This window comes from Meles meles, chromosome X, assembly GCF_922984935.1.
Source record: "Meles meles chromosome X, mMelMel3.1 paternal haplotype, whole genome shotgun sequence".
In the NCBI taxonomy this organism is placed as follows: domain Eukaryota; kingdom Metazoa; phylum Chordata; class Mammalia; order Carnivora; family Mustelidae; genus Meles; species Meles meles.
Genome location: NC_060087.1, coordinates 69,854,725 through 69,870,915, shown reverse-complemented (window position 1 = coordinate 69,870,915; position 16,191 = coordinate 69,854,725). Strand labels below are relative to the sequence as shown.

The 16,191-nt window shown below is 36.9% G+C and overlaps 1 protein-coding gene across 1 annotated transcript; it reads right to left on the bottom strand.

Moving 5' to 3' along the window:
* Positions 1-10,605: 10,605 nt before the first annotated feature.
* LOC123935075 (mitochondrial fission regulator 1-like) lies at positions 10,606-12,534 on the bottom strand. The gene has a single exon (XM_045995520.1). The coding sequence runs from the start codon at positions 12,424-12,426 to the stop codon at positions 11,410-11,412; it is 1,017 nt and encodes a 338-aa protein (XP_045851476.1). The 5' UTR covers positions 12,427-12,534; the 3' UTR covers positions 10,606-11,409.
* Between the last annotated feature and the right edge of the window lie 3,657 nt (positions 12,535-16,191).

The window sequence follows — 16,191 nt, the reverse complement described above, 5'->3', positions numbered from 1 at the left end:
TGTTATTAATTGGTTGATATAGTTGGCTGCTCCCACGTTAGGGGCATAGATATTTAAAATTGTTAGTTCTTCTTTAGGGACAGACCCTTTGAGTAGGATATAGTGTCCTTCCTCATCTCTTATTATAGTCTTTGGCTTAAAATCTAATTGATCTGATATAAGGATTGCCACCCCAGCTTTCTTCTGATGCCCATTAGCGTGGTAAATTGTTTTCCACCCCCTCACTTTAAATCTGGAGGTGTCTTCGTGTCTAAAATAAGTTTCTTGTAGGCAACATACTGATGGGTTTTGTTTTTTTATCCATTCTGATACCCTGTGTCTTTTGATTGGGGCATTTAGCCCATTAACATTCAGGGTAACTATTGAGAGATACGAATTTAGTGCCATTATTAGTCTGTAAGGTGACTGTTACTGTATATTGTCTCTGTACCTTTCTGATCTACTACTTTTAGGCTCTCTCTTTGCTTAGAGGACTGCTTTCAATATTTCCTGTAGAGCTGGTTTGGTGTTTGCAAATTCTTTCAGTTTTTGTTTGTCCTGGAAGATTTTTATCTCTCCTTCTATTTTCAATGATAGCCTAGCTGGATAGAGTATTCTTGGCTGCATGTTTTTCTCATTTAGTGCTCTGAATATATCATGCAAGCTCTTCCTGGCCTGCCAGGTCTCTGTGGATAAGTCTGCTGCCAATCTAATAATTTTACCATTGTATGTTACAGACTTCTTTTCTCGGGCTGCTTTCAGGATTTTCTCTTTGTCACTAAGACTTGTAAATTTTACTATTAGGTGACGGGGTGTGGACCTATTCTTGTTGACTTTGAGGGGGGTTCTCTGCATCTCCTGGATTTTGATGCTTGTTCCCTTTGCCATATTAGGGAAATTCTCTCCAATAATTCTCTCCAATAGACCTTCTGCTCCCTTCTCTGTTTCTTCTTCTTCTGGAATCCCAATTATTCTAATGTTGTTTCATCTTATGGTGTCACTTATCTCTCGAATTCTCCCCTCATGGTCCAGTAGCTGTTTGTCCCTCTTTTGTTCGGCTTCTTTATTCTCTGTCATTTGGTCTTCTAGATCACTAATTCTTTCTTCTGCCTCACTTATCCTAGCAATGAGAGCCTCCATTTTTGATTGCACCTCATTAATAGCTTTTTTGATTTCAACTTGGTTAGCTTTTAGTTCTTTAATTCTCCAGAAAGGGCTTTAATATCTCCAGAGAGGGTTTCTCTAATATCTTCCATGCCTTTTTCGAGCCCGGCTAGAATGTTCAGAATCGTCATTCTGAACTCTTGATCTGACATATTACCAATTTCTGTGTTGATTAGGTCCCTAGCCTTCGGTACTGTCTCTTGTTCTTTTGTTTGTGGTGATTTTTTCCGCCTTGTCATTTTGTCCAGATAAGAGGATATGAAGGAGCAAATAAAATACTAAAAGGGTGGCAAAGACCCCAGAAAAAATGCGCTGTAACCAAATGAGAAGAGACCCCAAATTGGGGGGAGAAAGGGGATAAAAAGAGGTTCAGAAAAAAAAAGAAAAAAATTTAAAAAATAAAACAAATAATGAAAAAATATAAAAAAGAAAGAAAAAATATATATATATTTAGATAAACTAGTCAAAAAACGTTAAAAAAGAAAAGGGTAAAAGTTTTAAAAAATTTAGCAGAAGAAGAAAAAAGAAAAAAAATTGAAAAAAGAGAAAAAAAAAATTGAAGTAGCCGCAAGACTAAAGAATCATGGGGAGAAAGCCATGAGTTCCGTGCTTTGCTTTCTCCTCCTCTGGAATTGCGCTGCTTTCTTAGGAGTTGAACCTACTTTCCTTGATAGATGAACTTCGTCCTGGCTGGATATTTTGTTGATCTTCTGGGGGAGGGGCCTGTTGTAGTGACTCTCAAGTGTCTTTGCCCGAGGCGGGATTGCACCGCCCTTACCGGCGGCCGGACTAAGTAATCGGCTCGGGTTCACTTTTGGGAGCTCTGTTCCCTGAACGCTTTCTGTAGAGTTCTGGAGGACGGGAATGAAAATGGCGGCCTCCTAATCTCCGGCCCGGAGGAGCCGTGAGCCTGGGGCCCCACTCCTCAGTGCGCCCCCAGAGGACAGCACCCAATCACTCCCGTATCCCCAGCCTCTAGCCGCGCTCCGAGCTCACCCAGCCCGCGACCAGTTCAAGGTAACCCCGAGCTGAGAGTTCAGTCCTCGGCTCTGTCTCTGCAGCTGGCTTCTCCGTTCTAACACCTGTGAGCTCTCTGACACTCCGACACCCCCGATCCTTCTGTGACCCTGCGGGACCTGCGGCCACGCTGACCCCGCGTGGGCTTCACCCTGGGTTAGCCTCTGGAGCAATGTCCCTCAGTGGAACAGACTTTTAAAAGTCCTGATTTTGTGCTCCATTCCTCCGCCGCTTGCCGGGAGCCAGCCCCTCCCCCCGCGGTCTATCTTCCCGTCGTTTTAGATTCACTTCTCCGCCAGTCCTACCTTTCAGAAAGTGGTTGATTTTCTGTTTCTAGAGTTGCTGTTCTTCTTCTCTTTGATCTCCCATTGGATTTGTAGGTGTTTGCAATGTTTAGATAAGCTATCGAGCTGATCTCCTGCTACCTGATGTAGTCTCAGCCTGCTACTTCTCCGCCATCTTGACTCCTCCCCCTCCTCTTTCTTCTTTCTTAATGTAGGCATTTATTGCTATAAATTTTTTGTCTTAGAGCTTCTTTTGCAGTATTCCACAAATTTTGGTATGGTGTGTTTCCATCACAGTATTATTAATTTTTTTGTAATTTCTCTTTTGATTTCTTGTTTGACTTATTGGTAGTTCAATAGCATGTTGCTTAATCTCCACATATATTTTATTTTTCAATTTTCATTTTATAATTAATTTCTAGATTCATGCTGTTATGATCAGAAAAGATACTTACATGGTTTTAGTGTTCTAAAATTTATGAAGATTTGTTTTGTGGCCTTATATATGACATTTCCTAGAGAATGCTCCATGTTCACTTGAAAGGAATGTGTATTTTGTTGCTTTAGGATGGAATGTTTTGTGTATGTCTATTAAGAGTATTTGGTCTAATGTTGTTTAAAGCTAACGTTTTTATTGATTTTCTGTTTGAATGATCTGTGTGTTGATGAAAGTGGGATATTAAAGTCCCCTACTACTATTGTATTGCTATATTTCTTTTTCTCTTTTTAAGTCTGTTAATATTTGTTTTATATTTAGGTATTCCTGTTGGGTTTGTAAATATTTATAAATGTTATATCTTCTTTTTAGACTGGCCCCTTTATCAGTATGTACTGATCTTTTTTGTCTATTATTACATTCTTTGTCTTAAAGTCTATTTTGTCTGGCATAATTACAGCCATCTCAAGCTTACTTTTCAATTTTTTTGTTTCTAAGTTATTTTAGTTTTATCTGCCACTAAATTGTCTGTCAGTTTTTTTTTTCACTATGTTTTGGCATTTTATGATCAAATCTTAAACAACAAAGTAGGAAATTATAAGGACCCAGAGGGCCTTTTTTTTAAGATTATATTTATTTATTTGAGAGAGAGACAGCATGAGAGATAGAGAAAGAGGACAAGCAGAGGGGAAGGGTGGAGGAAAAAGCAGACTCTCCACAGAACAGGGAGCCCAATGTGAGACTTGATCCCAGGACTCTGGGATTGTGACCTGAGCCCAAGACAGACACTTAACTGACCAAGCAACCCAGGCACCCAGGGCCTTTCAATTTTTTTTAAGATTTTATTTATTTATTTACTTACTTATTATTTGTTTGTTTGTTAGAGAGAAAGAGAGAGTGCACAAGCAGGGGGAGGGTCAGGCAGAGAGATAAGCAGGCTCTGAGCAAAGAGCCAGATGTAGGACTCAATCCCCGGACCCTAGGATCATGACATGAGCCAAAGGTAGACACTTAATTGTCTGAGCCACCCAGGCATCCCCCACATGGCTTTTTAAGATGTGTATTTACTAACTGTATTATTCGAAAGATTCTAGTACCATGCAAGAAGAATGAGATATCACATCAGACAGACCTGATATGAGTACCAACAATTACTCCTGGTGTAACCTTAGATTAAACTAACTAAGTGTAAATTTTCTCATATGTATTTGTAACAGTTGTGGTCAACATTTCCACTGAATTTAAATGATATTGACTCAAATCTTCATTCAGGGATTCCATTACTTTTTTTTTTCTCCTTAGTTCCAGGTACTCTCATGTTTCTTATGTTTCTCTTAGTCAGTCCTGATTCTGCATTCTTTCTTTAACTCAAATTTTTCAAATTTTCAGATCATCTTACTTTTTAAAGTGTGTTGTCACTTCTCTGCAATGTGGCCCTATGCTAGTCTGTACTACAATTCCTCTGCTTTCTAAAGTAAAGAAGGAGAATATTTACTGAAGTGTAGCAAGCAACTTAAAATTGAAGAAATTTTTATTCTTACTATTTTTTAAAAATTTCCCTGTTACAGAAATTCCTCACTGGACATTTTATTTTTCTCTCAGTATTAGATTCTGATCTTTTTTTAAAAAAGATTTTATTTATTCATTTGAGAGAGAAAGGCAGAGAAAGCATAAGCAGGGGAAGAGTCAGAGGGAGACAGAGAAGCAGACTCCCTGCTGAGCTGGGAGCCCAACATGGTGCTCAATCCCAGGACCTGGAGATCATGACCTGAGCCAAATGCAGATCCCTAACCATCTGAGTCACCCAGGAGTCCCTGCTGGACTCTCATCTTATTGTCTAGTCTCAACTCTGTCTTCACTGACTCCTTCCCTTTCTTATGCCCTGCCCTCAAAATACTGTTTTTTTTTTAAAGATTTTTTTATTTATTTGACAGATCACAGGTAGGCAGAGAGGCAGGCAGAGAGAGAGAGGAGGAGGCAGGCTCCCTGTTGAGCAGAGAGCCTGATGTGGGGCTTGATCCCAGGACCCCGGGATCATGACCTGAGCCAAAGGCAGAGGCTTTAACCACTGAGCCACCCAGGCGTCCCAATACTGTTAATTTTTTAATAAAATAATGCTTGTTTGCTTCTACCTTTCTCCTCAGTGCTTAGATTTCTACCACTAAGCCTGATTATCAAGGAATTTTCCTAGGTAAATACAGTTCTATCTGCAGGAGAAATATTGGGACCAACTGTGTGTGTGTGTGTGTGTGTGTATTTATATATATATATATATATATATATATATATATATTCTATGTAATAGTACAATTTCATATTTATTAAATTATATTTTAGCTAGGATTGAAAGAAATAATATATGTCTTATAAAGCATTTAATACATTATAATTTTACAATACAGTACCTAATAATTTAAAAAATTTGTGATATTAGATATTAAGGGGAAGGGGATTTATGGAATAAAAAGCTTCTATCTTTGATGCCAGTGGTGGTTTGTCTATATTTCTAACCCTTTATCCCAAATATTTCTCAAGAACTTACCTTGACAGGTCATGTTGTGATCTCAGATATTCCAGGAGTATAAGAATAATGATAAACAGTTATTTTCTCTTTTTGCAGTAAAGAAAGTATCTCCTCATTAGGAAAGAATAAGTCCTGTAAAGTGACATGAATAGACACATATTAGCATATATATTTTACAAGACCAAAATATTCTCACAGCTGTCCACTTGTTATTTTCCTTTTAGCTCTTTTTACTTATGATTACATATAGAGGAAAAAAGCATTTAGGTGCAAATGATCTAATACACCTCTATCTATTGCTGATCCCCCGTATGACTGGGAGGGTGAATGGAAACATAAAAAGAAGGCGGGAGATGAGGGTCACAAAAAGGCAGTGGTTTTTAAAACCAGTAATTTGAATTTTTAAACAATAGGATTTCCTGGAGTGCTCATCATTTTTTGGAGATAAAAAAGTTCAGTAAGTAGATTTCAGTAAAAGGTGATGAGGGTCCAATTTGTATTTGTATTATATTAACTTATTAATTCTAATAAGCTATGTTAAATACATATAGATTAGAATGGTTTAAAGAATTTTATGTTAAGAACTTACAAAATGAAAAAAAAAATCTGCTGGGTATTTACCCTAAAGATACAAACATAGTTTATAGCAGCAATGTCTACAATAGCCAAACTATGGAAAGAACCTAGATGTCCATCAACAGATGAATGGATAAAGAAGAAGTGGTATATATACACAATGGAATACTATGCAGCCATCAAAAGAAATGAAATCTTCCCATTTGCGATGACGTGGATGGAACTAGAGCGTATCATGCTTAGTGAAATAAGTCAATCGGAAAAAAGACAACTATCATATGATCTCCCTGATATGAGGACATGGAGAAGCAACATGGGGGGTTAGGGGGATAGGAGAAGAATAAATGAAACAAGATGGGATTGGGAGGGAGACAAACCATAAATGACTCTTAATCTCACAAAACAAACTGGGGGTTGCTGGGGGGAGGTGGGATTGGTAGAGGGGGAGGGGGCTATGGACATTGGGGAGGGTATGTGCTATCGTGAGTGCTGTGAAGTGTGTAAACCTGGCGATTCACAGACCTGTACCCCTGGGGATAAAAATACATTATATGTTTATTAAAAAAAAAATTTGGAAGGGGAGGCGAAGCATAAGAGACTATGGACTCTGAAAAACAACCTGATGAGGGTTTTGAAGGGTCGGGGGTGGGAGGTTGGGAGAACAGGTGGTGGGTAATGGGGAGGGCACGTTTTGCATGGAGCACTGGGTGTTGTGCAAAAACAATGAATACTGTTACGCTGAAAAAATAAATTAAATGGAAAAAAAATCTGCAAACTTCATTTATAAAATCTACCTTCTGCAAAAACTTTTTGGGAGTATCTGTGGAAATCTCAAAGCTAAAACAACATTACAGGTTCCTTAAGATACTAGTTAGACACTTACAGCAGACAGCTCATCTGGGTCAATTTACACCCAGGAAAAGAGCTAAAAAAAGACTGGTAGCAAAACCTGGTTTCCTTTGATTATTCTCATTCTTCTGCCATTACATATCTCTTTTCTCCAGACAGAATAAAACGACCTGAGCCATTTAGTGTCTGGACAGGTGAGTCATTGAGGCTGGGGAACCCTTTCCAAATATAAATTGTCCTTGAACCAATCCACTATATTCTGGTGTTTTCAGTCATAGTTTTTGCAGTTTTACTGTCCTTGCTTTTCTTTTGCTTGTTCTCTGCCAGTTTGCTTTTATTTCTCTTCTATTTTCTGGTAATCTCTTAGGTCCCTTTTTGGAGCTAATTTTAGGGTGACTATGATACCTATAATTTCTTTAAGATTTTAAGGAATTGTTTGTCAAGATCCTTGCATTTATTTGGACAATTTCTCTTACAGTGTGTGGTCTCTTATGCTTCTTATTTTCTTTCCTCTGATACCTTTGCAATCTGTGCAAATATTCTATATCTATTATGTCCTACCCGTATTTTTAAATTCAAATTTAAAATAAAGAATATTTATTCATCCCTGTCAGGATGATAATATATAAGTTGCTAAACACTTGTCTTTCCTTTTCAAGGTCCAAAAAGGCATAATTCTACATGGCAACGACAGGATCATGTTTTTTGCTCATCTGTATTTCAACCTCTATCATAGTGTCTGTTGTAAAGTAGATACTCAATATATAGTTTTGAATAAATGAACAAATGACTGTGTCAGTGCTCAGAATGCTACTTTATTTCAGCATAGATTTCCTGACATGTGATAGGTAATTTATAATTTATGGTTTGAGCTTTTCTTTTTTATGATTTTATTTATTTATTTGACAGAGAGAGAGATCACAAGTAGGCAAAGAGAGGGGGTAATCAGGCTCCCCATCAAGCAGAGAGCCTGATGCGGGGCTCGATCCCAGGACCCTGAGATCATGACCTAAGCCGAAAGCAGAAACTTAACCCACTGAGCCACCCAGGTGCCTGGTTTGAGTTTTTATCAATCCCTAATTTCACTGAAAGTGGAGGTTTTGTTTTTTCTTTCTTTCTTCAGTAAGTTTTCATTTTATTAAATGGGTTTCAAAGAGGAAAATGTTGTAAAATATCTTTACTCTTCCATTTTTAGACAGAAGTTTCACACGTCTTTTTTTTTCTTAAGATTTTATTTATTTGACAGAGACAGAGTCAGTGAGAGAGGAAACACAAGCAGGGTGAGTGGGACAGGGAGAGACAGGATTTCTGCTGAGCAGGGAGCCTGTTGCAGGGCTCTATCCCAGGATCCAAGAATCATAACCTGAGCTGAAGGCAGACGCTTAACTGACCTAGCCACCCAGGCATCCCCCACACATGCTTTAAGGGTAAAAAGTTATCACTTATTAGGTGCTATGTACATATAACATCACTTTTAATGTTTATAACTCTTTCAGGTAGACATCATCTTTGGGGAAACAGTTTAAATATGCTGCAATTTGCTAAATGTTGCATTATTAGTAAGCCTTAAGACCATAATTCAAACCCACATTTTCTTCCCAAACTTTCAGTTCCATACTTCTGCCTACTAAGTGATGTCTATGTTACCCTTTTCATTAAACTATATGGAACAGCATATGAAGCATACAAATATGAAAAAGGCACTTACCTTTTCCATCTAGGAACTTCTAATCTGATTGTAAAAATCAAAAGCTATGAATTCAGTTATATGATAAATAAAAGATCAGTTCTATGTGAATTCTGCAGAGAGGACAATCACTTACAACTTAGCTGGTAAAGGCCTAATTAAAGATGTAGGGAGCTTAAACTAAAGCTTAATTGCAAAGAAAACACTAGGGACATGCACAATGTACCTGAATGGTGACACCACAAAACCACTGAAAAATCATAGCTTTTTTAGGGGGTGGGGGAATACTGTGAGAGAAAATATATGAATGTAATTTTTTTCTACGAAGTATGTGTGTATGTTAAATGTTGCTGCATTTATATTAAAATGATCAGGAAATTTTGTATAGTTATGGCATAAAGACAATGATGGGTCAATGCCAGAAGTAACTGTCAATACAAATGTAATAGAAGCTTGAATGTCTTCTGTGCTTTCAGTGTGTTTTTTTTTTTCTTCTCATATATTATCTATATTTGGACATGGCATGTAAGTTTGTCTGAGTATTGAATCTTTGGATCTTGAAGCTTTCAGATTTTATTTTCCTCAAAATATGGAACTAAACCACATGATAAAATACAACACTCTACATCCAGTAGGAAAGCAGTTTGATAAGCTAAACTTTTGTATCTGTTAAGTTTGACTCTAAACTTAGTCATACACCATGGACTGTCAAATGACACAAGTGATTAATATCACTGACCCTCACCTTTCTCTTCTGTTTAATAATAATATCTACTTCTCAGTTTCCTTATGAATAAGATAATTAATAAGAAAACATTTAAGATATTTAAAAGGTATCAGTCATAAGTACTCAATGTCAATGTCCTTCTTTGGGGGAGCTTGATTTAGCTCTTTTTTTATTACTGTTTTTTTCCACTTAATTATAAATTATTTTATTGTGTTAAAATACATATAGCATAACATTTTTCATTTGAACCATTTGTACGTGTATAATTCAGTAATAGGAAATATAATTCACAGTGTTGTACAACCCTCTTTACCATCTGTATCTAAATTTTCATCACCTTCCATAAAAACGTTATACCCATAGAACAATAATTCCCTCTTCTCTGATCCTCCCAGGCCACTGAAACTTTTATTTTACTTCTTTTTTTTTTTTCCCAAGGAAAACGTAAGTTTGCTTTATTTTAAAACAGTAACTTCCTTCAATTGGAGAAGTGGCCAAAATTCAATACTGATACAAATTCTTAGGAGGTCAAAATATGTAATTCAAGCAAATTTTCTGAATTTTTTTAAAGGCAGAATTTATAAATCAATTGATTTTAATTGATTTTAATTGATATAAATTTTAACACAATAAAATAATTATAGCATAACATTTTTCATTTGAACCATTTGGGGAGGGGAGGGGAACCATAAGAGACTATGGACTCTGAAAAACAACCTGAGGGTTTTGAAGGGTCAGGGGTGGGAGGTTGGGGGAACAGGTGGTGGGTAATGGGGAGGGCACGTTTTGCATGGAGCACTGGGTGTTGTGCAAAAAGAATGAATACTGTTACGCTGAAAAAATAAATAAAATGGAAAAAAAAAGAATTTATAAATCAGAAACAATGTAATCAACGACGTATGTAAAATAAGTCACAGTTCAAATTTAAGCTGAGTAACATTTGCTAATATTGAGAACATTGCACATATTTTCAATAACTTAAAAGTAAATACTCCTTCCTATCTTCACTTCTTTTTACTAGATTTAAGTAAATCCAAATATTTACTCATGGTAGGAGATTCTGGTATTAACTATGAGTTTAACAGAAATACAGAAAACCATAAAGATTATCAAGCATTCACAAATGATCAGCTATAGCAAATCCTCAGAAGCCCTCAATGAGAAAGGCTGTTTTCCACTTTCTAACAGCACCTAAGGTTTGCTGCATACTGTAATTCAACAGAACAGCACTCTGACCAATGATAAACTTATATGAAATTCTTTTGCCTATTCAAGGTTTCTTTATAAAGCTACTATATTTGACCAATATTAAAAATCTTAAAACTCCACTGTATTGCCATTTCCATTATGTATTACCTTAGCAACAAGTTATCTTTACTATGCCATTTATTCAACTGGAAAAAAAAAAAAGATGGTACATTGTGGTTTTTCACCTGTTATAGATTTAATTCAATAATTTGATTTCTCACTATATGAAAACTACATTTTCTTTCTCAGTGCTGGACAGCACTAAAGTGAAAGCAGCTTTCATAGTCCCTGACTTCCCTTTAAATGAAAGCATTATGGAATTTTCAGCAATGAACATTATCTGGTTCCTACTTTGAACCCCATCTCCAAGGAAATGAGAGAATCTAAGGTAAAAGTCCTGTTCAAGGCAAAAAGGTTCCAATCCTAAATATTTCACTCCAACAACCTGTGTTCCATCATTGAGTAGTAAATGATCAATGACAACTAATGATGGTAACAGTACCTTCACTGACATCATTATTAAAATCTACATACTATTTTATATCCAAATATATGCATATAAAATATCTGCACAGATAAATTAGTGTTAAAAATTAAAAACTCAACATCTACAAATGTCCTTTCTTCTGAAATCTATATAATTATTTTCAAGAGTAGAAACCTGAACATCCTGACTATACATTAAAAACATGACTGAATACATGTTATGGAAAACTTCAGAACTAATCTCACCCCAAAAATAAAAACAAACCCCACAAACTTAGAGTGCTTTTGTTATTGCTGAATCTAATTAGACTTAAAGGAGACCACTGAATACTAAATCCAGGTATTTACTAAATAGTGTTGATTTCTACTTGTCAAACAGCCCTAACAAACCAACAGCTGGAACAATGATAGTTTTTCTCTGCTCACTGTCTATTAGGAAGTTGAAACATTTTCAATTAAAGCCTTCATTTTTCCTGTAGACTTCAACATGTGTGGCCCAAACAACACTGTTTCTGAGGTGGCGTCTGATGCAGGTTTGGGAGTTCCTTTTTCAATTTCACCTTGACTATCGCTTCGATATCGATAAGCAAATTTCTTTTTCAGAGCCTCTGCTATGAGGGCAGCTGGGTCAGTAGCATCCACCGTTTTGGGCTTTATATCCTGTTCTGACCTTTTTACTGACCGAAGTTTTACACTGTTCATATCTTTAAGGATCTCTAGCATATTTGGCATATCGGGTTTCTTTGGACTGCTCTTAACCAAAGTCTTCCCAGTACAGGCTTTTTTCTCTCTTCGCTCTTTTATCAGGTCAATAGCTGATGATACACTTTGGTGGAGCCCTGATGGGGGAAGGGGTGGGGGAGGTGGGGGCGGCGGAGGTGGTTGTGGAATAGAGGATGGTGGTGTAGTAACAGATGTGGCAGGATCTAAGTCACCTGTAATGAGATTTTGCTGTTCTTGCAGGGTCACAATTTTGGCAATCTGAGCTCTGAGAGCAGCAAGTTCATTTTCAAGGGCACAGATCTTCTGCAATGCTTTCTCATTTGCTAATGCTGTCTTCTGTTGAGGATCTTCTGGAGACAGGTTTGGTAAGGAAAACTGCTTGCTTGGCGGCTTCTCAAAGAAAGGAAGGTCATCCTGGAGAGGTTGCCTTGATCTGACCTCTGTCCTTTGTCTTGTTGAACATTCTCCTTCTTCTTTGGCTACCCATCCAACATCAGCAAAAGACACCACTGCATCTTCTCCTAGATGGTTTGGGCTCCATTCTGTTGTAGGGCTGGTAAGCTGAAACTGAACTCTTGGGCACTGGATCAGAGATAAGTTAGTACCAATTTTCCTTACAATACTTCGAGATGAACCATATGGATTCCCAGACCAAAGTACCGATTGCATGCTTCCTCCAACCTGTTGAAAAACCATCCTAATTAGGCACTTAATCCAGCCAAGCATTTAGATGGCAAAGTGTCTCCAAATTTGCATTTCAAGTACTTCAGGCATACAAAGCAGCACATGGTCCAATAAGCACACCTTGCCGCGCGGCAGCCAGGTGCCTTCTTGAGCTTCCTTTATTTTACTTCTTAATCTATGACTTTGCCACTTTAGATAACTTAAGTAAATGGAGTTACACGATATATTTTCTTCTATGTCTGGACTATTTAACAAAGCACAATGTTTTCAAGGATTACCCATGTTGTAGCATAAATCAAAATGCCATTCCTTTTAAAAACTGAATATGTATATATATGTGTGTGTGTATACACACACACACACACACACACACACACACACATATATATATATATATATATATACTCAGTTTTAAAAATGTGTGTGTAGGGTGCCTGGGTGGCTCAGTGGGTTAAAGCCTCTGCCTTCGGCTCAGGTCATGATCCCAGAGTCCTGGGATCGAGTCCCTCATCGGGCTCTCTGCTCAGCAGGGAGCCTGCTTCCTCCTCTCTTTCTCTCTTTGCCTACTTGTGATCTCTCTCCTTCAAATATATAAATAAAATCTTTAAGAAAATGTGTGTATATATACACACACACCAGACACTATATTTTGTTCATCCATTTATCTGTTAATGGGCACTTGGTTGTTTCTACCTTTTGGTTGTGACTAATACTGCTATTATGAGCATAGGTATTCAAGTGTCTGAGTTCTTGTTTTCAACTCCTTTGAATTTACATATCTAGGCCTAGAATTTCCTGGTCCCATGGTAGTTTTATGCTTAATTGTTTGTAAAACTGTTTTCCACAGTGGTTATATCATTTTACATTTTATATTTCTAACAGCAATGCACAAATTTTCCAATTTCTCCACATCCCTAATACTTATTATTTTTATTTTTATAAATGTACTATTAGATATGAAGTAGTTTTGGTTGACCTTTTTTCTGATGACCAGTGATGTCGAAAAAATTTTCATATGTCTGTTGGTCATTTGTATGTATTCTGTAAGAAATGTTTCTTTAAAAATTTTGCCCATTTTTTCATTGAAATGAGAGAAAATACTTGCTAATGACACTACAGACAAAGGGCTGATATCCAACATCTATAAAGAACTCCTCAAACTCAACACACATAAAACAGATAATCACATCAAAAAAAAAAAAAATGGGCAGAAGACCTGAACAGACACTTCTCCAAAGAAGACATACAAATGGCTAACAGACACATGAAAAAATGTTCATCATCATTAGCCATCAGGGAGATTCAAATCAAAACCACCTTGAGATACCACCTTATGCCAGTTAGAATGGCCAATATTAACAAAACAGGAAACAAGTGTTGGAGAGGACGTGGGGAAAGGGCAACCCTCTTACTCTGTTGTTGGGAATGCGAGCTGGTGCAGTCACTCTGGAAAACAGTGTGGAGATCCCTTAAGGAATTAAAATAGAGCTTTCCTATGACCCTGTAATTGCACTACTGAGTGTTTACCCCAAAGATACAGATGTAATGAAAAGAAGGGCCATATATACCGCCGATTTTCATAGTAGCAATGGCCACAGTCACCAAACTGTGGAAAGAGCCAGGATGCCCTTCAGAAGACGAATGGATAAGGAAGATATCATCCATATATGCAAAGGAGTATTATACCTCCATCAGAAAGGCTGAATACCCAACTTTTGTATCAACATGGACAGGAATGTAGATTATGCTAAGTGAAATAGATCAAGCAGAGAGAGTCAATTATCATACGATTTTACTTACTTGTGGAGCATAAGGAATAACCAGAGGACATTGGATGAAGGAAAGGAGGAGTTAGTTGGGGGAAATCAGAGGAGGAGACAAAGCATGAGGGACTGTGGACTCTTAGAAACAGACTGAGGGTTTTGGAGGAGAGGGGAGTGGGGGGTTGGGAGGTCCTGGTGGTAGGTATTAAGGAGAGCACGTATTCCATGGAGCACTGGGTCTGGTGCATAAACAATGAATCTTGGAACACTGAAAAAATAAAATTAAGTTAAAAACATAGTTGGACTGTTTTTTGTTGTTGAGTTTTAGTAGTTTCAAAATATTTAGTATATTAATCCCTTATCAAATGTATATTTGCCAATACATTTTCACACTGTGTGTCTTTATGTTTTCTTTTTATACATTAATTTTATTTATTTATGTATTTATTTTAATTCCAGTTAATTAACATACAGTGTAATATTAGTTTAAGGACTATAATACAGGGATTCAATCAACCAGTACTCATCAGAAAAAGTACAGTCCTTAATCTCCATCTTCTATTTAACCCATCCCCACATCTACTCCCCCTCTAATAACCATCAATTTCTTCGCTTCAGGAGACTATCTTGATATGTCTCTCACTCTCTCTCTCCCTTTTTCCCTTTTGCTCATTTGTTTTGTTTCTTAATTTCCACGTATGAGTGAAATTGTATAGTATTTGCCTTTCTCTGACTGACATATTTCATTTAACATTATATCATCTAACTCCATCCCTGTCATTACAAATTGCAAGATTTCATTCTTTTTTTTTGGCTGAATGATATTCTAATGTATATGTACACCAGATTTTCTTTATGTACTCAACTATCTATGGACACTTGAGCTGCTTAAATATCTTGGGTATAGTAAATAATACTATAATAAAGATAGGGTTTATGGATCCCTATGAATTAATGTTTTTGTATTATTTGGGTAATTACTCAGGAGTTCAATTGCTATATCATAGGGTAGTTCCAATTTTAACTTTTTGAGGAATTTCCACACTGTTTTCCAGAGAGACTGCACCAATTTTCATTCCCATCAAAAGTGCATGAGGTCTCCTTTTTCCCCACATCCTCACTAACAGCTGTTTTTTCCTGTATTGTTGATTTTAGCCATTCTGACAGGTATGTGTTGATATCTCTCCATTGAAGTTCCAATTTGCATTTCCCTGATAATAAGTGATGTTGAACATCATTTCCTATGTTTTTTGGAAAAATGTCTGTTGGTGTCTCCTGCTGATTTTAAATTGAATTATTTGTTTTTGGAGTACTGAGTTTTATAAATTATTTATATTTTTTATACTAACACCCTATCAGGTATATCATTTGTAAATATCTTCTCCCACTTTGTAAGCTGCCTTTTAGTTTTGTTGATGGTTTCCTTTACTACACAGAAACTTTTATTTTTATGTACTCTCAAGAGTTTATTTTTGCTTTTCTTTCCCTACCTCAAGAAACGTATCTAGAAAAAAGTTGCTATGGCCAATGTCAAAGTGGTTACTGCCTGTGTGCTTGAAGATTTTAATGAGTTGATATCTCATTTTAGGTCTTTTTTTTAAAGATTTTATTTATTTATTTGACAGCAAGAGAGAGAGAGAGATCACAAGTAGGCAGAGAGGCAGGCACAGAGAGAGAGAGAGGGAAGCAGGCTCCCTGCCGAGCAGAGAGCCCGATGCGGGACTCGATCCCAGGACCCTGAGATCATGACCTGAGCCAAAGGCAGCGGCTTAACCCACTGAGCCACCCAGGCGCCCCTCATTTTAGGTCTTTAATACATTTTGAATTTATTTTGGTGTACGGTGTAAGAAAATAATTTAGTTTCATTCTTCTACATGTTGCTGTCCAATTCTCCCAGCACTATTTGTTGAAAGGACTGTCCTTTTTCCATTGGGTATTGTTTCCTGCTTTGTCAAAGATTAATTGACTGTATAATTGTGTTTTATTTTTCTGGTTGTTTATTCTCTTCTATTGATCCATTTGTCTATTTTTGTGACAATACCAT

What these genes read in the sequence shown, in the direction of transcription:
- LOC123935075 (XM_045995520.1), bottom strand. Translation starts at nt 12,426, where the DNA reads ATGCTTGGCTGGATTAAGTGCCTAATTAGGATGGTTTTTCAACAGGTT.